Source organism: Blennius ocellaris (genome assembly GCF_963422515.1).
Source record: "Blennius ocellaris genome assembly, chromosome: 4".
Classification (NCBI taxonomy): Eukaryota; Metazoa; Chordata; class Actinopteri; order Blenniiformes; family Blenniidae; genus Blennius; species Blennius ocellaris.
In genome coordinates this window covers 25,181,847-25,205,592 of record NC_137653.1, presented here as the reverse complement: position 1 = coordinate 25,205,592, position 23,746 = coordinate 25,181,847, and the positions used below count along the sequence as shown (strand labels likewise).

General features: G+C 42.8%; 1 protein-coding gene across 1 annotated transcript in view; it reads left to right on the top strand.

Moving 5' to 3' along the window:
- epha8 (eph receptor A8) overlaps positions 1-23,746 on the top strand; it is a gene marked incomplete at both ends in the record, with an annotated part of 166,565 nt that overhangs the window by 82,851 nt on the left and 59,968 nt on the right. The window contains 4 exons of the mRNA XM_080495021.1: positions 6,055-6,108; positions 8,808-8,951; positions 9,959-10,108; positions 14,851-15,166. Coding sequence (XP_080351147.1) covers positions 6,055-6,108; positions 8,808-8,951; positions 9,959-10,108; positions 14,851-15,166 — 664 coding nt within the window. The remainder of the gene's footprint in view (positions 1-6,054; positions 6,109-8,807; positions 8,952-9,958; positions 10,109-14,850; positions 15,167-23,746) is intronic.

The window sequence follows — 23,746 nt, the reverse complement described above, 5'->3', positions numbered from 1 at the left end:
CCAAACCCCCTCGGGGAAACTTTTATATCACACATCCACCATTTATGAAAAACAGCCATTTAAAAAAAGAAAAAAAAAAGAACGACAATCCCCTGAAGCCGCTCTTCACTCTGTGATGGCAGATAATTTCTTACCAAAGTGTAAAAGCAAAATACGACAAATACATGAATGTAGAGCAAAATGACATCCTGATTACATAAAATATTTTTTAGGACATTTGAGCGCGTTGCCTCAGTAACCGTGATGACGCCTCGAGCACTTTTCCCACACACACACGACAAAAGTTGGCTAATTTACCACAACTCGGTTACAATAATCAGATTATCCATTGCTGCGATCACAGTACATCTTCCAGTCAGCGTGTTCCTGCAGGTGTTCTTCTTTTCAGAGCTTTATTCATTTACAGAACAATGAATGTGACAAGGAGCATGTGGCCCAATGTAACAGAATAAAAGAACATGTGTTTTGTCACAAATATACAATGGATATGAACGGTCATTTTTGGGATCGCTTTCAGAGCGACCTCTCTCTTCGTTTCCATGGTGATGAAAGACGCACAGCGTCACGACCTGCTTTGAGAGTCTCTGCAGAGAAGTATTAGAGATGGCGACACTTCTGATGTTTACTGGGTCCAGTCATTTAAGACGCAAACATGGTGAAACGATGTGTGTGGGGGACGTGGACAACGATACCAAGTGTCTCATCTGGCGACGACTCGTCCGCGTTAGCAACAGTTGCTAATGGGGTCAGAGTGAAGTCAAAGTCTATTCAAACTACGGATCCGGAATCAGGATGTGGATCCAAGCTGTCAAAGAGCTGACAAACAGATACCGAACAACTGGCTTTGTATTTATAAAGATATATTTAATCTCACACGTTGAATCATCAAAATATGAAATTAAATCTCAAATAAACAAAGATACTCGATTCGCTTTGTGAACTGCTGTAAAACGTAATTAATTCAACATGAGACAGTGTGATTTTCTGTTAAATGAGCAGGAGAGAGAGAGAGACGGAGAGAGAGAGAGAGGATTGGAAATATGTCATATTACATCTTAATTTTTTTCATAAATGCTCCAATCTCAACTGTTTCCATTGTTTTTTACACATATATTCTTACAAATACAGCAGAAAGTGACCGAAGTTCCATTATTTTCCCGCTCAGTTTGGGGTGTGTCCCCCCTCTGTGTCACCGTGGGTCAATATTATCCATATTTATGTATATTACATCATGACGATGGAGTTTCTTTTCTCTTAAACTCTTTGTGTTCGCACTCTGTCTCACGGTGTTTGGTGGCCTGATGTCGCTTCAGCTTGAAGTTTCCAACTTTTATTCACCAGTTTTTTGCTACAAAAGATGCATTCAGCTCTAATTCCATTCATATGGCTTCAGTGAAGCTATATTCTATATAACTCTCTTTGTACATCTTTTTTGTATTGACAGATTTGTCTTCCTCTTTAACCTGACGCACAACCATCTTTACTCCGGCTGCTTTTTTTTTTTTTGGTGATACAATCTTCATCAATTTAAATGCTTAAACCAAACGTAAGCATGTTGGAAGAATTCTCCCCAGGGATTAATGAAATATATCTGATTCTGATGTAAATTGGTCATTTTTAAGGACAATATGTTGGACCTTAACCCTCGCAGGTCTGAGCCTACTTATTTTTAGACGTACCATTTATTACAAAATGATGATGTGTTGTAAATATCCTTGAATATTCTTTTGTCATATATATATATACCCAAATCCCTTGAACTGAAACAAAAGGCTAAATATGCATCATTATTTAATGTTTTACCCCAAAAATGACTGAATAAATCTACTTTACACAAAGTAGATAAAATTAGTAGATGTAACTTTACATCTACTAATTTACACAAAACAGGTTTACATCATTAACAAAGGTCAATAAACAAAAGTGGTGAGTTTGTCTTTGCTGTCATCATCAGGATGCTCCGTTACCTCGTCATATCCACTCAAACTCTTCAGATGATGAAATGGACACAGGCTCTCAATCCTCTTCCTCCGGTCCATAAAATAAGTGAAGAGCATTCATTAAATGCTTCACATTCTCGCGAACAACTCGACTTTTTCCCGTTCAAACTAGAATATAGTGTTGCTTTTGGCACCATCTGCCATTACTCTTTCAAACGCCATATTCCTCCTTCGTGAGTCTGATGACTTTTATGTAAATCTCAAGCTTCCGATCACTCACATATGGGCTTGTAGTAGTGCATCCAAGCAAATTCCGCAACTTTGTAACACTTTGTAAAGAGGAATAAATGAAGAATGAAGGAAATGCAGCAGCTTCACCTGATCCTGTCCAGCATAGACATATAGATGCGGGCCACTACTGGTTGCTGTTGGTTATTTTTGTGATCAAACCACACATTTGTTGGTTGGATTGGATTTGTTCACAAAGGCGACAGATGCCATTTGCATCTGATCATGTCTGATGAACTTAGTTGTCACTTACCTGTCAGGTTGTGTATAACTAGTCACTGAGGCAGAGTCGAGTTGGATTTCACTTCGGGTAAACAGGATTGAGCCACAATGAGCTACAACCACCATCGCTAATCTCAAGGATTTGTTATTACGTTGAATGTCAACTATACAACTATCAAGTCCCAGGAGAATATGGACTGGGAGTCATGACACCACGGAGGAAACAATGTTCTTATTGTCCAGCTAATCAAATATGGAGAGAAGAACTATTTACTGTGTCTGTGGAATGGGACTTTAGAAAGTTGAATGCTTCTATCTTCCACCCGGGATGCCATACGTAATTCTAAGTACCTCTTTGCAAAGGCTTGCTTACTTTTGATGGATCCAAGCCAGACGGCTGGATCAGATCCCTCCTCAGATGTTATCTTCCCCAGTAATATAGAGGCTCAAGCTGCGCTTCCTTTGAGTTTTCAAAGATTTTTCGATTTTCAAAGATTCCGTTTCATTGCCAGAGATTTCAGTAGCCGTGCTTGTTGGCTACATATGCACGGACGCCATCGGCCAGTTCTATCAATACTACGGACCTCCACCTTCATTCACTAGGTTTTTCATTGGTGGTCAGTGTAGTTGAAGTTGTACACTCAGTCTTAATTTAAACAAATGTTTACAAGTCTCCTTCATTGGTGACGTTTGAACGTTTCCTAGGTTTTTTGCTTAAAAATTCTTGGTTGAACGAAGAGTGGAAAAGAAAGAAGTTTGCCTGTAGTTCAAGTGAATCTGAACTTTTGAAACCCCCATTGAATAAATAGGATTTTTCCTCTGTGGTGCTGTTTCTTCCAATACAATAGTGGGGACGGATGATGTTTTCCATGCTGTTATACAAATACACCCAGCCAGTGTGCAGGTGGATTTGCACTCACAATAAAGTTATAGTGTCGGTTATAAAGCCATAGTGCACATGTACACTATGGCTGTCATAACTAGTACCATATTTTCTGCACTATAGAGTTCACCTGAATATATGCTGCACCTGCAAAAGTTTAAAAAGAAGAACATATATAAGCTGCACTTGACTATAAGCCGCAGGTGTCCACATTGTAATAGGGCTAGAATTCCACTGCAGGAACACAGGGATTGATCATATTTTCATCAATTCTCACCAATCTATCTTTCATAGTGCTGGAAATTCCTGCACACAGTGCTGTGTTGTGCACCTCGCGCGCCTGCTGCGAAGCCCGCAGACAGAGAGAGACAGATACATATTCACCAAGCATTTTATCTCCGTTGATAAAGTATTATATCTGTTATTTGCTGATTTTGATTCTGAGAAGGAAGATTTCTCAGCCACGGAGCGCAGCTTGCTAGTTTACGTGATGCACCTGAACACATCATTCATGGCAATCAGCTGCTGGAGCTCCGGACTACGAGAAGCAACACAAGACGAGCTCACTAAGAGCAGAAATTAAGGCAAGTTTTGGAGAAGCAGAGGCGCTAAAACAGCATGTATCTACATGCGGAAGTAGAATCTGGCGACATGAAGCCCGTTAACCCGTAAAAATCCATACATTAGCCGCATCGTGTTATAAGCGGCTTGGAAAAAAGTAGCGGCTTATTGTCCGGAAAATACGGTAGTTGTGCACATGCTCAGTAGATGGACAATAAGGACAATGTTTCCTCCAGTGTCATGACTCCCAGTCCAAATTCTCCTGGGACTTGATTTTATAGTTTACAGTCACCGTAATAACAAATCCTTGAGATTCGAGATGGTGGTTGTAGCTCATCGTGGCCCAATCCTATTTATCTGAAGTGAAATCCAGCTCGACTGCCTCAGTGACTAGTGATACACAACCTGACAGATAAGTGACAACTCGGTGTATCACACATGATCAGATGCAAATGGCCAAAAATAGACAGACTGGGATCTGTTCATGGAAGGAGCTAAATACGTTCATATATCTTATACCTATAAATAAAAACAGATGTGATGAAGAGGGAATCCTCTTCACTCAGTACAGAGGAGGAACACTGCAGATTCCTGCAGGATACATGTCCCTACCACTGCAGGATGCAGGAGGAGCAGGGATGTGCAATGCACATTAACGGGTCTGCAAACTCCAACACATTTCACTTATTGCCCCTCTTCGTAATTCTATTATTACCCACCAGTGACTTTCTATAAGCAATGTAAGTCTAATCACATACACGAGGGGCATCTCATTAAAGAGAAATGCGTCCTGTTGGAATTGGAATCAAATGAATTCCAACGACGACAGAATGTGGAACAGAGGGCTTGGCGTTGTGCGTGGAGGCGAGCTGCAGCAGTGGACTGAGCTCAGACGGAGGATCTTTCAAATGAAGCTTTCAGCCACGGAAGAATGTAAAGGTCAAGTTTTTTTTTATCTCCTGCGGAAACACACTGCGAGCTTAGCATATAGGGGGTGCACAAACCGAGGAACATTTCTAAAATGTTATCTTGCTTTTTTTTAACAGATGTCGACATTAAGAAACGTGATCTCTAATAAAATGCTTCTCCTGAGGCTCCGTGAATGGATGAATGGATGGATTGTTTGTGTTGAATAGATGGGTTTACTGATGGATGGATTCTTGGATGAGTGTATTGGATGGATGTTACAAGATGGATGAGATGGACAGATTGGTGCATTGAATGTTGGATGGATGGATGGATGGATGGATGGATGGATGGATGGTCATGGGATCAGACAAATCTCACAGTAACACACCAGTCTATATTCCAGAGCAAAGTCTTGATGGTAGTCCCAACAAACAGCAGATTTAAAGTCACTGATTGACCTCAACCTCTCGGAGGAAGTCTGGGTATTTGGGAGGTTATGAAATCACAACGTTGGTAGTTTGATTCCTCATCTCACCCTGCCCTTGTGCCAAGATGTCCTTGGGAAAGAATCCCAAATTGCTCCAACTGCAGATTAAGGTTGATGCATGGCAGCCATCAATATTGGAGTTTAACTGGAAAAATGTTCCATATCACTGAATTTACTATCTTCCATTTAAAACAGAAGGTCTTTGTAATTGACAGGACTTGAAAGTTATTTTCTTTACACTTGAATCTTTTACTTAGAACCGTTTAAAAATGTTTTCAAAACGCCAATCTGCTTGGCTTGTTTGGATGAACGTCACTTTGTTTCTGAAGTGCCTATTAATATGTGGCGTGTATATGTCAGTGTTGCGTTTAGCTAATAGGCTCTGTTTTAGAGAAGCTCTAATATTTGAAGGGTGATCAAACATCAGAACCTGTCCGTCACTCAAACAGACACGTTTGGATAATGAGGTTTGAAATCACCATCAGTCACTGAGTAACCTAAACGACTTGGTTCATCTTCTGAAAGCGTGGAATGAACTGATCAACGAGATGGATGTGCCACACCGGTGCTCCCGCTGCCGCGTGTTTCATTTGAAGTCAGAGCTAATAATCGTCGGATGATGCGGTCGGGGAGATGAGCGGGCATGCACGACCATGTGGGAAATATAGACGGCAGCCCCTAAGACCGGCTGCATATGAATCTGAGGAGCTTACAAACACGTCGCTAACCTGCGACTCCCTCTCTCTTTCTCTTTCTCTTCGCAGTGGGACGCCATTAATGAGATGGACGAGTACTTCACCCCCATCCACACGTACCAGGTGCGTAGCGTTGTCGGCGTGCGGCGGGGTTGAATGTGTCATTAGGATTAGTTATGATGAGAGCTTCAATGGAATATTTCACTTTGATCCTCAGGAAACTGGGAATTTTCCAACTAATTTCAGTCTGATTTTAAAACAAAACGGGGAATGAATTAATCATACAGTTTCTTTAATATTCATGAGGTGGTCCCGCTCAGTACTAATAATAACATGGGAGGTTTCACAGTTCCCGATACAGAACAAAAATCAAGAAAGCTTATTTGGTCAGTACTCGTTGCCGCATTTAAGACTTTGTTTTAATTGTATTCAGCGTCTCCCAACCTGGGATTATTTTAAAGGCTCGATTTTACACAAGTCATCATGTCAAACTTTCCTTGTCTTTTGGTTGTTCATTGACATGACAACGGTGTGAAGAATGCGAAAGCCAGCCTCTGTGCTATTCACTCCGGCTCCATGGCCTTTTGAGTAAAGCCTTCACACTCCTTTGTCTGTGACACTATGAAAAACGTTCTCATTCTGAGCAGCAGCGTCCTGCTGAATCTCCTCCTCTCCTGTACCGAGGGGAGCGTCTGCACCTTGGTGAAAGACCGCGGTGCTGTGGAGCGTGCCAACGTTTCTATCAACCCAGTTAATAAAACAACTAGTGAGCGCAAAGCGGCATATGTAAACAATAACTGGAGGGTTTATGGTCTATGACATATTTAAATATGTCATAGACCAGGTTTTTTTTCCTGTACAATCTCCAACTTTTGTCAGTGGGGCTTTCTCGCCCCGTTCCGTCCCGGCACAAAAAGCATGGTGGGACTGAGGCTTTATAGTTGACAGTCACCGTAATTACAATCCCTGATATAATAGTGATCATAGCATACTCACATTGTTCATGTTTAGAATAGATTGATCTCTGCTGCATGTGTGTGTCTGGTTTCATCACAGAAACAAACAACCACTAGTGGCCAAACATGAAAAGTACATTGTTTATGGCATTTCTGCTGTTTGGCGCATAAAAGGAAATCTTTGTCAAAACCACTAACCAGTTTCTTTCTGAAGCGAAAACACAAAAACGATGCATTTTCACTTGAAGCATTGTCATGTAAACGGGGCCTCATATCGATGAGAGCAGGTGTGACCATTAGAGTTGGGTCTTCTTAATATTTTTTTTTTTTAACTTTTCAGAAACTTCAAGGGAAAACGAGAGTGAAAACCATTTCTTAAATCATCCACTGGACTTTGCACTTACAGTCAAAACAGCAAACTTGGACACACTTAATAAATGAGTGTGATTTACAATGGTGAAATGGTACATACAGCCCATTGAGCGGTGAGACAGGCAAGCATTAAAGAGCTGGAATAAATATGTAATAAAAATGCCGCATGCATCGTGATTGGTCCTGAGGATTCTCGGTAACGGTCTCAGTTGGCACTTCGCCGCTCCTATGTTTGTTCTCCAGAGCGTGGCAACTGCTAATATGTATTCAGGCGGGGCTTTCTGAGCTGACATGGAGAATGAACCCGCGACGTGCTTTACATCACTGTGGCGCGAGTTGTTTTATGGCCTTGAATTGCATGTGAGTCAAACACAATTCGTCCAGGAGCTTAACACACTAAAAGCTGTGTAGGCTGGACAAGCAGAGACTCCTGAAGACCCAGGGTCTGTCCGAAGGCTGGAATGATGACATCAGTGCTGGCGGTACTCTCTGACGGCAAAACATTCAACATACAGTGACTTTAAAATTTAATGTAGTGGCATCTACGGTCCATTCATATGTGTGCTCTTGTTTGGGGCGACATCAGCCACTGAAAACTCTCAGGTTAGAGCTTCAGCACATAATTTCTAGGATGGATTTCATATCCTTTATAGTGGATATACTTTGTGGTTATCACTGTAAATCAGAGAGCCAGGTTCCATGCCCATGTTTAATTACAGGTCGTATATCGAGATGGACATGTGCAGTATTCATATATAAAATAAGTCATCTTACACTAGCACACTAATTTCTCCATTGCCATCATCATGGTGTGTTAAAGTTGCTGCTATTCCTCTTTAAAGGAGTCATCATCTGGCGCTCTCATGATCCCGTCTCCCTTAAATTGTCTTTAAATCAATAATTAAAATTTATTAGGGGGAAAAAAATTCTAATATGGACCTTTTTTCATACCGAAACTTAACAAACTCAAATGCACCAGTTTGCATTTTGGTATTTTCCCTATTCAATATTCTTCGCTGGTGTCAGATGCACATTAAAGTCAGCTCTGCTATTTGACAATAAAGTAGTCATTGCAGGCATGTATTTTCCATATCGTAAATACTTGGCTGCTCATCCAACTTATAAATCAAAATATACTATCAATACCATGTTGGACCACTAGGTGTCACTGTATGACACTGCTCCAGTAACAGAAAAAAACAACTTCCATGACCACTGTATTTACCTGACAGAAAAGCAAAAAGGGCTCCAGAAAGAATTTGAACTACAAATGATCAAATCTGCAGGAGAAAAGAGAAACAGCATCAGAAAGAGAGTGTGAGAAACTCGAGGACTGGAGAGAAGCAGAGGCACTGTTAGAGAAAAGGATGGAGGTTAATCGTGAGTTATAAGCATGACGGCCTGAGCAAAGGTGCCAATTCATAGGTGGTTGTTAGTGCAATTCGCGGTTTGGATTATACAGCAATAACGTGTCTGCTGCCGACTGTGCCTCAGGTCTGTAACGTGATGAGCCCGAGCCAGAACAACTGGCTGAGGACGGGCTGGGTTCAGCGAGAAGGAGCCAGGAGGATCTACATCGAGGTCAAGTTCACTCTGAGAGACTGCAACAGCATGCCGGGAGTACTGGGAACCTGCAAGGTAAAAACTGGCTGGCAAGGCCTGGAAGAACAGGAATAAACTGGAGAACAATCACTATACAGCTCAGTGCATCCGTGCAGTACGTCTGGAGTGTGGCTTCCTGTCATCATGTGCTAAACCACATTAACACCTGCTCAAATCTTTTCGTCATGTTAATTATCAGCCTATAAACCTGTGAAAATATAACCATCAAGGCTGGATTGTGAATTCATTTTAACAACTCAAATATAGCATCTCCCGCCATGGTTTTAACATGTGCTAATCAACTACATTTACTGGAACATTTTCACTATATTTTTTTCATTAAATATCCAAAACCAGTTTATCCAGTCCACGTCCAGTTAAATGACACAAATATGGTGACTAATGGGTGTCTAATGATCCAACAATGCAAAAGATAGATAGATAGATAGATAGATAGATAGATAGATAGATAGATAGATAGATAGATAGATAGATAGATAGATAGACAGACATACTGTAGGCTGTGAGGCTGTTGGAGGTTTATGCATGCAGAGTTTATGCAGATGTGTGTGGAGGCAGTTTGCAGCAATGTATAGCCTTCACATATCATTTGTGTATGGTGTATAAATGAGGCTTTATGGCATTTATTAGGTCCTTGTATCAGTACTTGGTATCAGCACGTAGCTACAGGTTAGGACTCGTGCTCGTCCTTTAAAAAACTGGTATCGGTGCATCTCTCCGTCTTATTATTAATATTACTGGCCTGGATTTGGCTCAAGCCCCCTTCAACACCAACGTGCATGAAGAGATATAAAAGATGGATGGATCACGCTCGTCAGTACTGCAGTAGACCTCCTACTATCAGTAACCTGCTCCTACGAAGAGAAATGATGGGCGCCCTCAGCGATGGATTTACATCTTATTCAGCCGTCACAGCATGTTTCAGTTTGTCTCCATTTACATTTCAAGCCAGCGTGTTTTGTTTTGATCAGTGTGCTTGTGCTGAATCTACAAGAAGACTGGTCGTGTGGTTTTCTCCACAGGAAACCTTCAACCTGTTCTACTACGAGTCTGACCGGGCGGTGGGCTCGTCCATACGGGAGAACCAGTTCATTAAGATAGACACCATCGCGGCGGACGAGAGCTTCACGGGCGTGGATCTGGGAGTTCGCAGACTGAAGCTCAACACGGAGGTATGAGCCACGACACCAACACTGGCATCATCACAACTCTTTCCACGCGCCCCACGACAGGATTTGAAGCCATGTTTGTAGCATCTCCAGCCCCGGAGGGCTCCTTCCTGCTGGGTGTTTTCTACAGGGAGGGAAAACAAGCAGCTTCACGTCTTGGGAAGTTGTCCGACATCGACGGCGACGTCAATCATGGAACGACACTGTTATTGACACGCTACATTGTCACAGATAAAGGCATGAATGTAATTCATTTTCGTCTGTAGTTCTGTTCCCGCCCCTCTGATTCGCCTTCGGTTTTGTTCAAGATTCAGGCCAAAACATGAACAATCTTAAAATGCTAAACAAAAATCAACCAACTTAATCACTGGTTGGCTATCCCTCGCCTGTCCTGCAACTCTCAATATTATCCATTCTCCATAGAGCAATTAATCAATATTGTCAGATGATCTCACACACGCAGTCGCCAGCAAACCTGCCAACTGAGCCTGTGGATTGTTTCACGATAATGAAGTTCTTAAAAATAAATCAAGTGGCAAAACAAAAACATGCACCATCAAGACTCTGTACAGAATGTGTCTTCAGACTGTGCAGTCCGTGAATCATTTTGTATATAAACGGTTATGTAATGTTGATTTTTGTCTGATGTATCCAGATAATGTGTGCAAAAAATATATCTATTTCCAAAAACATTTTGTATATAGTTTGTGTATAATGCATATGTATAGATTTGAACATGGAACTTTAAGAAGCCACATAAAGATAAATACTAAGACACAAACAAAATCACAACAATACTCATATCCTTACACACATGACACATACAATACACACACATACAATATACACACACACACAGACATATATATATATATATATAAGATATAAGATGGTAATATTCTTTTATTGTACCATTTAGCAAGCAATAGTCGTACTACAGGATCATTTCTAAACAATAAATTGTTCCAAATAAGCACGAGTTCCTTGCAGAAAAGCTTCTAGGAGCTGGGTAAACACAATAGTCGGGCTGTCTCGCTGCGAGAATGGCAGCACATCATGACGGCAAATTGAAAATCCTGGGGCAACCTCAACGACAACAGCCGATTCATGATTGCGCAGCATATGTTACATTCTCACAGAAAACAGCAACAGAAGCCTCGTCGTAATAACCTGCAAAGACCCACAAAACTGGTAATTAGCTGTCTAATTAGCACGTGGCGTTGATGCATCAGGGGCTTGACGAGTCGGCGTGACAGCTGAAATATCAATTCAATCCATCACATCAGTGTGTAAGAAATGGTCCTCATTGAGAAGCTGCAGCGGCACATTAGCATGTCGGCTCATGTCTCTTAAAAGCGTGACAGGATAATCCGCGCTTCAGTCGACTTTCACCTGAGAGAAGACAATGTGAGGAGCAGTGCTATAGTGTTTGCGTTGAGTCTTTAGAGCAGAGTAAAAAGCAGGTCAGGAGGTAATGTCAGACTGAACGCAAATGGAATCATTACCCATTTACTACCTGAAGTGGGAGCAGGTGCTTTGCTCGAAGCAGTTTTCGAGGTCGCAGCAGCATTTGAAACCAGCGAATTTGGTCACGAGGCTAAAGTTATCCAGCTGAGTTCTCTCAGGGTGAGGTGGCAGTGGATTAAAGTGCTGTATAAATAAAGAGAAACGCTCAGCAATCCTACAAATGACTGCAGAGAAGAAGAAACATACTTTTAGCTGATGGGAACTCGACATAGAGGTGGGCAGCCATCTGCCTCGACCCGGCGGGGTGTGGGAGGGTGGGGGGGGGGTGGAGGGTGGGGGTGTTTGGGGGGATGAGCACAGACACAGAAGAAGGTACAATTTGATGGTTGGAGAGCCCAGAAAGTCTGGAACTGCTGAAAGACACAGAAGAGAGGAGAAAGAGTAACAGTGGGCGAGCGAGTACGTAAAGGTAGAATGGCTCGACTTCAGAGCAAATAATTCAGAGACATCTCGTAAAAACAAACAAAAAAAAAACAACAACGGTGATTTTAAAGCACGTATAAGTGATTCTTGACTGGATTTTGCCGTACGACATGAAAGCACCCATTGGTTTTGAGATTTCCACTTGCTTGAGCAGTAATAATCACTGTGGCAGAGAGGTGAGTAAACCCCTGATGGGAATCGGGTGTGCTGCCTCACCTCACTGCCCCCTACAGGTTTGTTTGCTCATTTTCGCCCTGAACCAGGTGTGAATGCGGCCGAATCAAATGACATTTTCAGAGCCCGAAAGAAGCAGTGGACCTGTGTGTGTGTTTTCAATTTTGTTTTTGTTTTGATTTAATAAGTTATGATGAACCCAGAATCTGACTCCATGCCTCCGTGGGGGATGGTGGGTTGCTCTACTGCCTCAATCACATTCACTCATTCACACACACACACACACGTTCACGCACCAGTGGAGGCTGGCACTCAGTCCAGCAGTGGGGTTCCTTGTCCTGCTCAAGGACAGTTTGACACGTGGACAGGTGAAGATGGGGAATCAAACGGGCCACCTTCCAATTGCGAGCCGGTGCCATTGTTGCTGCCCACAAAATGAAAAGTTTTCACTTTGCCTTGTAAACTGGGCCTCAGGTAGTTCTGGTCACTCCAGTGAGCACTCTGTCGTCGGTTGCAGGTGTTTTTAGCTCCGCAGGGTTCCATATGAACAACCACATTGGGTATTTTGAAAAGGACAGTTCCGTTTCAACCATGTCCCTTTATTGCATCTTTTAGTAATGGTCATGGTGGTGCACAGAATGCCAGGGAGCACGGCCGGTATCGAAGCAGTGAATTGCTTGACACAGACTCACACAGCATCACATCTACAGTCGCTTTTTCATTTCCCAAGCTTCCAAATAGCCGGCCTCAAAAGTCCAAGGACCCCAAGAGTTTTTACAGTCGTGTCTGTCAGGCCTACAGATGCCCCAGAATCATTTGAATGGATTATTAAATTGCACCAAAAATAAAGGCGATTCCATACTATAGATGCAAAATGTACAGTGTGATTAATGGAAAAAAAAGCCCCATGTACAAATCTGCCTCATGACTCCCCATTCAATACTTACTAAACAGTTTGGATGACAGAAAGTTATTAAAGTCAATGTCAAGCAATTAGACGAGCTCTCGTTCTCCTTTGTAAACCTATTTGATGTTATTGAGCCTTAATACCTGAGGGTGGAATAAAGTTTTCCATCTTTCATTCAGACGGAGTCCTCAGCAAGCGTCGAACATAATATAATGAATCAGATCCTGACTGCTAACAAGATAGCCAACTGTGATATGATATGAAAAACAAGCGCATAAAAATGTAAAACCATCCATGTTTCCAGGTTGTTGTTGGAAGCGGTTCAGTTGATTAATGACTGCTGCCATAAAACAACACCAAACACCAGTCCATAAATTGAATTAGGGCTGTGTTCACACCGTTCCTCCGGTGTTGTTCGGAAGCCGCTGTCACAACCTCCCATTTTAAGTTTTTACTGTGAAGAAGTGCCTGAATTTTCCAAACTCTTTAGAGTTGTGTACAATAAATATGGCCGAGGGCTTCAGCAGTGGAATAAAGGCTTCAGACTTCAAGGCCACATTTAGGGCCGGTTTACAACTTTTGCCGAGTATCCATTTAGACGACAGCGGTGCTCAGAGCCATTAAAGACACATCTATTTGAAAACCGTTCCCAAGGTGCAACTTTCCGAAAACACTCCGCTGTTGTGTGAATGGCCAAAACGACCCTTTCTGAAAACGATCAGGTTCAGTCCCGAGTAGATGGTGGAAGTCCTGCTACTGTACATGTGCACTGTGGCCAACGTAAGGACCGTAGTTCCTCTGCACATGCTCAGTAGATGGACAATAAGAACATTTTCCTCCCAGTCCATGTTCTCCTGGGACTGTGTGCTTTTATTGTGACAGTCACCATAATAACAATCCAACTTGGTCGTCTGTCCACAAGAATGTCTGTGTTCTCCCATTGTTAATATTTTAGAGCTGATTGTTCTCTGCAGCGCCCACTAGTGGCCTGGCATGCCAACCACACAGTTTCCAGCATTTCTGCCATTTCTGTGTGAACGAATATTGTTTTCTAAATGTTAACCTATAAACATGAAACTTTTCTTAAAACCAAAAAAACAAAACACCAAAACATGGAAACAGGGTCTTGCACTCGTTTCTGAATGTCTTCTGTTGCTCTTTTTGAAGCTTTAACATCTCTAAAATAACATTATTTGGCCTTTTTTTTTTTTTTCCTCCAAACTCAGATTTATTTGTGATATCTCCGATAAGTTTGTACACTTCCTTCATCAACACGTCCAACTCCTTGTTGAGGACTCATCATGTAAACACGCCACGACAGTCACTCACCAATGTGGTCATACTTGGGGTTCAGTGAACAACATCCAAATTACAACAAATGTATTGTTCTCACTACGTCATTGTATATATATGTATAATGCAAAACAAGACAGAAACAAAGATTAAAGAAAAATGCTAATAAACGACAAAGTGAACAAACAGCTGGTTGCTGATGGTTAGAACTGCGACACACATGATCGGAAACGAGGCACAGCTGGTGTGAATTCGGGGCGGTTAACTTTTCTTTATTCGTTGTGTAAACGTGAAACTTTTCTGAAGTAAAAACACAAATACGTTGCGTTTTCACTTGGAAGGTTTGTGGTATAAACGGGGGACGTACAAGTGTTTTCTGTCCCGTTGCGAGCTGCGGTGGTAAAACTCCTCTCCTGTGCAGATCCGAGGCGTGGGGCCGCTGAGCAGACGGGGCTTCTACCTGGCCTTCCAGGACAACGGCGCCTGCATCGCCCTGACCTCCGTGCGGGTGTACTACAAGCGCTGCGTGGGCGTCAGCCGCAACCTGGCCGTGTTCACTGACGTGGTGACGGGGGCAGACTCCTCCTCTCTGGTGGAGGTCAGGGGTCAGTGCGTGGACCATGCCGAGGAGAAGGACACGCCCAAGATGTACTGCAGCGCGGAGGGCGAGTGGCTGGTGCCCATCGGGCGATGCGTCTGCTCCGCCGGGTTCGAAGAGCACAGAGACTCCTGCGTGGGTAAGTCCGTCGCCGTGCTCTCCTTCCTCCGCGTAAACGACAACAGTGAGATCACAACACACACTGGAAGTCGCTTGTGAAGACGGCGTGCAAGTGGGAACGCTACAAATGGATTTCCTGTGATGGAAAAATCCGTTTGCCTGAGTTGAACCATCAATTGAAAGGTGATCCAACCACGAGTGTTCGGCTTTGGCTTGAACAACAATAGTGTTCAACGAGCTGCAGAAGCTACTGATGCCATTTGGTTTAATAAGACGATTTCTCGAATTCAAGGATTTATGCATGCTCCATGTCTTCATCTCCAGCTTTCGTGTATTTCTGTGGCAGAGTTGCAGCGCCCCCTATAAGCCTGGCACGGTACTACATTGTTTTGAGTCATTTTTATGGTGGGGAAAAAAAGAATGATGGGAATGAAAAAGATAGTTTTGGCTCATTTTTGAGTGTAAGAACACTGCATCAATCAAGGAATACGGGGGAGAAGATTCACAAAAAAACAACCCAAAAAGTTCTCTTAAAGGTCCAATCAACATGACAATTCCTGAGTTTCGATAGAAAAAACTTCTTTTTACATTGAGCATCAACATGGTGCTCAGAGGACAGTTTGTTGTCAGTGGTGATGCAGAGGTACATAAACTCTTGCACGACCTCGACGACCTGGTTGTTTATGATGACAGGAGAGAGGAGGGGCAGAGGGTATGTGTGTGTGTGTGTGTGTGTGTGTGTGTGTGGGGGGGGGGGGGGGGGGGGGGATGTGGGTTTCGTCCTGGAATAAATCCACCTTTGACATAAATCCACCTTAACGACCTTGACATGTATATTTTTTCTTTGTTGTGGTGCAAAAACTACATCATGAAAATCTCTATTTTCATAAAACCAAACAATTCGTACTGAAAATGACTCCAGTCTCAACTTGAGGCCAATGTTATCGGCTTTGAGGCTAATTGTAGTTTGCTCGCGTTCATGACAGCGTCTTTGCACAGCATGAAATAATGGAAAAAAGTTGTTGAAATATTTGGAATAATTTGCTGCATTGGGATGAGACGGCTGATAAACGCAATCTGTCAGATCCTGGGAGAGCTGGAAGCGAACATACGTGAGCTAACCTGCAGCAGAGCAGCGCCTGAGGACTGAACCCTGCTCAACGGGATCACAACGCAGGGGATTTTAATCTATTTCTCCTTAATGTGCTCTTGGTTTTCTGCCAGAGCTGAAATGATGATGATTTTCACACAATGATAAATTGATACATCACATTGTAAAAGGTGATCTTTGAACTACACCGCACTCTCAAACTCCGGACTTAAAATTCATTCCGCTGCATGCGGGGATGTGCAGCGCTTTTAAGGCCTGCATGTGATTTTAATGAAGGTAAACTCAGCAGACATTCCAGCATAATGCTGCTGCACTCTGACACTGCACTTTTCAGACGGCGGCTGCAGGGTTCTCCACAAACGGTGCCCTCCGAAAATGTGCCAAGAACAGAGTGAATCTGTTGGTTTGCTTTTTTTTTCTTTTTCTTTTTTTTGTCTTCCTGCTGTTAACCTGGTTTTTAAAAGCCGCTGGACAAGCCTGGCCTTATCACATGGCTGCGGGTATTTAATGAACCGGAAACGGAGGGCTTCCGACAGTGTGGAGCCGCTGTCAGCAGATTCTGAGAAAAAAAACTAAACATATTTGACAAATTTCTACATTGATTACTTAAAAAGTTGTTTTTGGAGAAGGTTCTATATGTTTTAAATGGTCAAAATGTTTAAATCAGTGTGTTTTTTTTCATTTATTTCATGCAGTATTCTTTTATGTTTTTACAGGAATGCTCAACCCAGTCACACAGCAGTTGAGATGAAATTGTCATGAAATGTAATCTATTAATTTGTGCTCTGTGACACGTTTTGCTCAAACTAATACGTTTCATTTGGACTGATTTTTTATGTCTGGGTCACGCTTTTATCCCTATTAGACAGCGCATATGCTGTGATGTTTTGATTTGCTTTTCTTCCAACAATCAGGCATGAACAGATTTTACTGTATGGCCGTCTATTCAAACGACGGATCTGGAGCCGAGCTGTCAAAGAGTGCTGCCAAACAGATACTGAACGAACGGCTTTAGCTCAAATACATACATAATCTCACATGTTGAACCATAAAGATATGTAATTAAATCACAGATCTACAAAGATTCTCAATTTGCTTTGTGAACGGCCAGATATTACGTAAAACGTTTAATTCAACATGAGACATGACAGCATGATTTTCTGTCAAATGAGCAGGAGAGAGAGAGAGAGAGAGAGAGAGAGAGAGAGAGAGGATTGCAAATATGTTATATTACCTCTTAATTTTTTTCATGAATGCTCTATTACTAATACGCTACTTGTTTATACTGAATTTATATTTCTTCTAGTTTACCTATTGCTTTGCTGGAACTGTGAATTTCTCTTGGAGATCATTAAAGTATTTATCTATCTTTATCTTATCTAATCTCAACTGTTTCCATTGTTTTTTTGCACATATATCCTTACAAATACAGCTGACATTCCATTATTTTCCCACTCATTTTGGGGGTGCCCCCCCCCGGCTCTACTACAGAACCACCAAGATCACCATTGTTTTTCACTTCATCCAGAAAATGTCTGGATACTGTTTTTCCTTTTATATTTGAAGGGATACGGAGCTTCTATGCAGTTAAACAGTAACTGCTCAGAGCTGGTGTTTACAAAACGTTTATGCTCATCAGTGTGGACGCACACATCTTTATTGGGAGCTTTATAGTCATTAGTGTGGACGGGCCGCACAGTAAAATTAGTTCATGCCTGATTGTTGGAAGAAAAGCAAGACAAAAACATCACAACATATGCGCTGTCTTATCGGGGGGGGAAGTGTGTCCTTGACACGAAAGATAAGTCCAATTGAAATGTTTCCCTTTGAAATTAATTATGTGTAACAGGAAAAAAAAAGGGGATAAAACGTGTCACAGAACAAGAAAAAAAAGTAACATTTTGTGACCATATCATCAACTGTCATGAGACTGGGTGGGGATGCACCGAGTGCCAACAATTAGCTACTTGCCGAGTATCAATACGAGTGCTTATTAAATGCCATAAGGCCTCATTTAAACTCCATTCACAAACAATATGCGAAAGCTCTGTGTTGTTGTGAAAAACCTTCACGGTCACCCCCAACAGTCTTGAAGGCTCTAGTTTACGACAGCGTCGACAGTACGTTGTAGTAAACTGTAAATTATGTATCTACGCACTGCGCTATGACTGTAGACTGTAGACTGAGGGACTGAGCTCAGTGTTAGCGAGGTTATTACTCACACTTTAATCATGTTTAGCATGTAGCATCACTGGTGAGTGAGCCTGAAACTCTTTAGCATGTAGCACGTAGCATGTAGCATGTAGCACGACTCAGAGTAAAATCCTCCTGATACACTTGAGCAGTTAAACGACTGAGCGAGATCCGGCTCACCGTACTGTTGTTAGAACTCTCTTATTTACTAACAAACTGCTGGTAGATTTTGGAACATTGTTTTCCCATTTGCTCGCTGCAGTTTAGTTTTTCTCACTGACATCAGAGCTGGCCAATTATTTAAGCATGAGACATTTTCCCCCCGGAGTGTCAGCAGGTCGAGTCCGGAGGATGCAAAAAGCCACTCGGATGTCAGGCGTGAATTTGGAAAGGTTGGAACCTTTTTAACAGCTCCAGAAAGTCTGTTTTAACAGTGGCTGTGGATCATGTTGGGGAAAAATAAATAATGAAGAGGAGAAGTTCAAGGTCTGGTCAAAGCTTTTCAGAGGCCCAACAATTTTCTTGAGTACATAAATAGTGAGGAAAAACCATGAGCTCAGTTTTCCCCCTTCACTCAGCCATCGCTGCTGAATAATAAGCGAGAATTTTGAGAAGTAAAGATTCTTTCTTTCTTCCCTCTCTGTCTCTCTCCCTCGTTTGATTTATTTTGATCAACTCCCCTTCGTTTGTTTGCATCCCTTTTTGATTCCTTCAGTTTCTTTCTTTCTTTTTTTTGATACGTCGACCTCACTGGAAAACCCGAGCATATTCCGGGTTACAGTAATTAAAACCTATTAATCACGGAGTGCTGGATAATTAAACGCTAAAAGCAGTTTGTCAGCTAAACGAGACACGCAACAGCAGTTTGCTCCCACCGCGCCCCTCCTCGTCATCCGCCACCAATCACCTGCATGCACGCACACACACACACGTGCGCGCGCACACACACACACACACACACGTGCACACACACACACACACACACACACACACACACACACACACACACACACACACACACCTCTGTTGTGTCTCAGCGGTCCGTCCCATGAAAGACAACACCCTCTCAGCTTGACGCTTCTTGTCAAAATGTGTGTGCAGCTGTACGATGGTGCTTGTATTCGTGTGTGTGTGCGTGCGTGTGCGTATGTGTATGTGTGTGTGTGTGTGTGTGTGTGTGTGTGTGTGTGTGTGTGTGTGTGTGTGTGTGTGTGTGTGTGTGTGTGTGTGTGTGTGTGTAAGAGGTTCACAAGGCCACACACAACACTTCTTATAATTAGCTGTAGGCAATTAGCATTTGTACAAATATGCAAAACAGTGTTCAGCACAGAAAACTGAAGCAAAGGGGGAAAATAGACGGAAACGGGAAACGCCACCTCCAGATGAGGCTTTGTTTATAAAAATGCATTTATTTCATGTTAGGCCGGCTGCAGACGGTGCGATTGTGACAACTGGCGAAACTGCACAACATAAATGGAATATACTTTCGGCCACAACCAGAAGTTTCCTGTGTGCAGATCGGACGATGAACCCCATCAGAATCACAGCGACAACGATTTGAGTCGACGTGATTGTGCAAGAATAAAATGTCATAAGCATGTGCCGTCCAGCCACTAAAATGATAATAGCAAAGCGTGGATGGAGCCCTCGCACTTGTGCATTTTATGTGTTTGGAGAAAAATCCCCGCAAAACTTTTGGTTTATATCCGTTTGGGGGGTTACTCAGGTAAACTCCCTTAGTACCTCAGCAGTCACCATCACCATAAATTTTGGTCTGAATTGTCTTTGGTCAAAGACCATTACAACCTTTGTCTTTGAACTGATCTCACAGTGTGACGGAGGACCAAAGATTTAGAGCCAAGACTAAAGATATTGACTCTCCACGATTGTTATCTGTCATCTGAGACAGTGGAGAAGCTCCCAGTATGTGGTGACCTTCATAAAAAGAAAAGAAAAAACAAGGCATAAAAATGTAAAACACTGGTGGAAATGGCCTGAGATTGCACTGATACACACAAGAAACATGAATGAGTTTATTTTACGATGATCCTTTGCCAGCGAGAGGATTTTTTTTTTTTTTAGACCAATGTGTATTTACTACAGCGCCGCTTCCCTCGAACATTTGTAGTGTAAGGGTTTTTTTTCCCTTCTTCTTTTTTTTTTTCCTTCTCAATGTATCCTCCCTCTGTCGTCTCGTCTCCTCTGGTTCCAATCTGGGTCGCTGTGCTAATTCACCCTCGCCAAAGCCAGCCACAGTCACGCACACACGAGACCAGACGAGACCCGAGAGGAAGGGAGGGCACGAGACGGTTAAAGGAAGACGGCTTAAGTGGGGAAGACTCGTAAATGCGTGTGTGTGTGTGTGTGTGTGTGTGTGTGTATGTGTGAGAGCAAAGAAGAGAAGAAAAAAAAATCTGACATGCATGTGCGTGAATATGTGTGCGTATATGAGCATGCCTAAGTGGTTTTCCCCCGACGAAGGTGCCGAGCTTTGGCGAGGAGCACGGCATGGCGCCTGTGTTTGTGTATGCATGTGTGTGTGTGTGCAGGGTTGCGTGACATACCGTGGAGAGTGTCACAGGGAGGGAAGCGAGGAAAGAGAGAGGAGGGCGAAGGGAGGGTAGACGGCGGCGGAGCGGTCGACTCGACCCCTCGTCCACTCCAGTTTACGTCAAAACATGGAGTCTGTGGGCAGGTGGGGACTGTGTGTGTGTGTGTGTGTGTGTGTGTGTGTGTGTGTGCGTGCGCGTGTGCGTGTGCGTGGAGAGGCATGCCTCCCAGTGCTGTGGAAGAATAGACTAAAGTGCCCCATACAGTGAGAGCGATCGAGGACACACTGATATGAGACACACACACTTAGTCTGGTCACATTCACTCACATCAGTCGGCCCAGCCAAGCCTCACACACACACACACACACACACACACACACACACACACACATACACACACACACACACACACACACACACACACACACACACACACACACACACACACACACACACACACACACACACACACACACACACACACACACACACACACACAGACACTCAGTCAGTCAATGAACCAGACTCTACATTAAGATTTACTCTCAGGGTCTTTTAGTTCAGACTGTAATGATGTCAGAGTTTTTGTCCAATGCTTCCCGTTGTTCACTTTCCTCTGCTTCACTTTCGAGTTGCATTTGAGGATTTTTTTTTGTGGCTCACTGAGTCCCGTCAAAGAGCCCGAATCAAATTGAGCCACTCACCTCAACTGTTACATCACACAGCCTGTACTTTTAACATCAAGTTGTTATTTTACTGAGGTTTTTCCTCTTATTACATATAATGATAATATATGTCTACACTCAGAATAAGTTCAATGTGTGTTTTGATGAAATATATATTATTTTAGGGATGCACCAATACCAATGCCGGTATCAGGTATCAGGTCCGATACTGTAGAGAGTACTCATACCTGATACAAGTACTACACTTCAATGCAGTTGTGCATGAGAGCATATATCTATCTTGTCATCAAATAGTCTGTTGGATGTGTTGCGTGCTTTAATCAAAGCAATAGTGATTAATATTTATTATCATAGGTTTGTTTTGCCTGGAGCATCATTTGTTGCTCCACTGATTGGAAACCACCCTGATTCATAAAAACTCAACTAAATGTGTTGTTGATCGTTTTTACCGCGACCCTCCTACATTCTTTCCCCCGAAGACGATGAAAAGCAAACGCTGCGCTTTTCCATTGCTCTCTTGTGATAATGACGTTGAAGAGAGAATCGTTCAAATAATCACGCTACACATATCGCAATGCATCAGGATTTTAGAAAAAAAATAATTGCACTGATGTTATTGGTTTTATTAGTTTTGACAGAATAATTAAATTGCGTTCCTTTTCATTACCTTTACATTTTTCTAATATATAGTTTTTTGTTGTCATTTACATATTGCTGCACTTCTTTCCCCCGCGCACTCAGCTCTGTTTGATCTCTTCCTAAAGATACAATCATGCCCAGAACAAATCATCGCATTTAGGAAATTACAGTGTCACTCAAAGCCAACAGTGCAAAAGCAGATTGATCTCTAGTGCCTGATAACATTTGAATGTGAGAATCATAGCTTCTGATGCAGTGCATCTATCTTATTCATTTCTGTAGTTGTAGATTCATTCAGAAATCATGAAATAAACTGGTAGGTTGTCCTGCCGGTGGACGAATGGAAGTGTATGAAGCGTCACGGTGTGTTGGATGGTTGGACGACTGATGCCATCAACGTTGTCGTCACCCTTCATTTTGCCATCATCGTCATCATTGCATCAACATCACGTTACTGTTGCCGTCGCTATATTCTTCCCCATTACGGCCATCATCATCATCCTCATCACTGTGGCTCCCACCATTGTCATCATCATCATCATCCCCGTTGTTATCCTCATCACCATCATAATTACGGTGGCCCTCATCATTGCCCTGACTATCACAGCCACTGCCATTGTCTTGATTATAAAAACTGCCATCTCCATCACTATTGCCGTTGCCATTGCCCAAACCAACCCATTGTTATTTTCCATCTCCCAAACCAACGCCATCACCATGGTCTTTGGAATTCCCATCGCCATCACCAGTGCCAGCGCCGTCACCATCTCCATTGCTCACCGTCTCCAACCCCACCACCATTGTCTTCACCATTACCCCCTCCATCATCATTGCCATTGCCACCATTATCACCAACACGCTCACCATCTCACTCGAACACTAACCCTCACTATCACTGTTGCATTCACCATTTCCATCAACCTCACGACCACCATTGTGATTGTCATCACCGTTGCTGTTGCCCTCATCATTGCTCTCACCATCCCTGACTCCATCACCTGGACCATTGCCACTGTGATCACCATCACTATGACTATTGCCTTCATCCTCCCAATCAATATCACCGTAGCATTAACCAGTGTCAGCAACATGCCCGTTGCCTCACGATCACTATGCCCATTGCCTTTGCTTTCACTATCAACAACTCCATCATGGCTACCATCCCGATCACCATTATCATCACCATTACCATCAACCCCGTTCACCACCATGGCCATTGCCATCAGTCTCACCTACACTATCCGTATCGGCTTTGCCACCATCACAAACCCTACCATGATTGCCACCTGTTTGACCCTCACCCTCACATGGCCTCCACTATCAGCGTTCCCATCAGTAATACCATCACCATGGCGATCACCATCACTGTATTATGACATTGCTTGGATCCTTTTGTGACTCCAGTGTCAGCAAGCTCT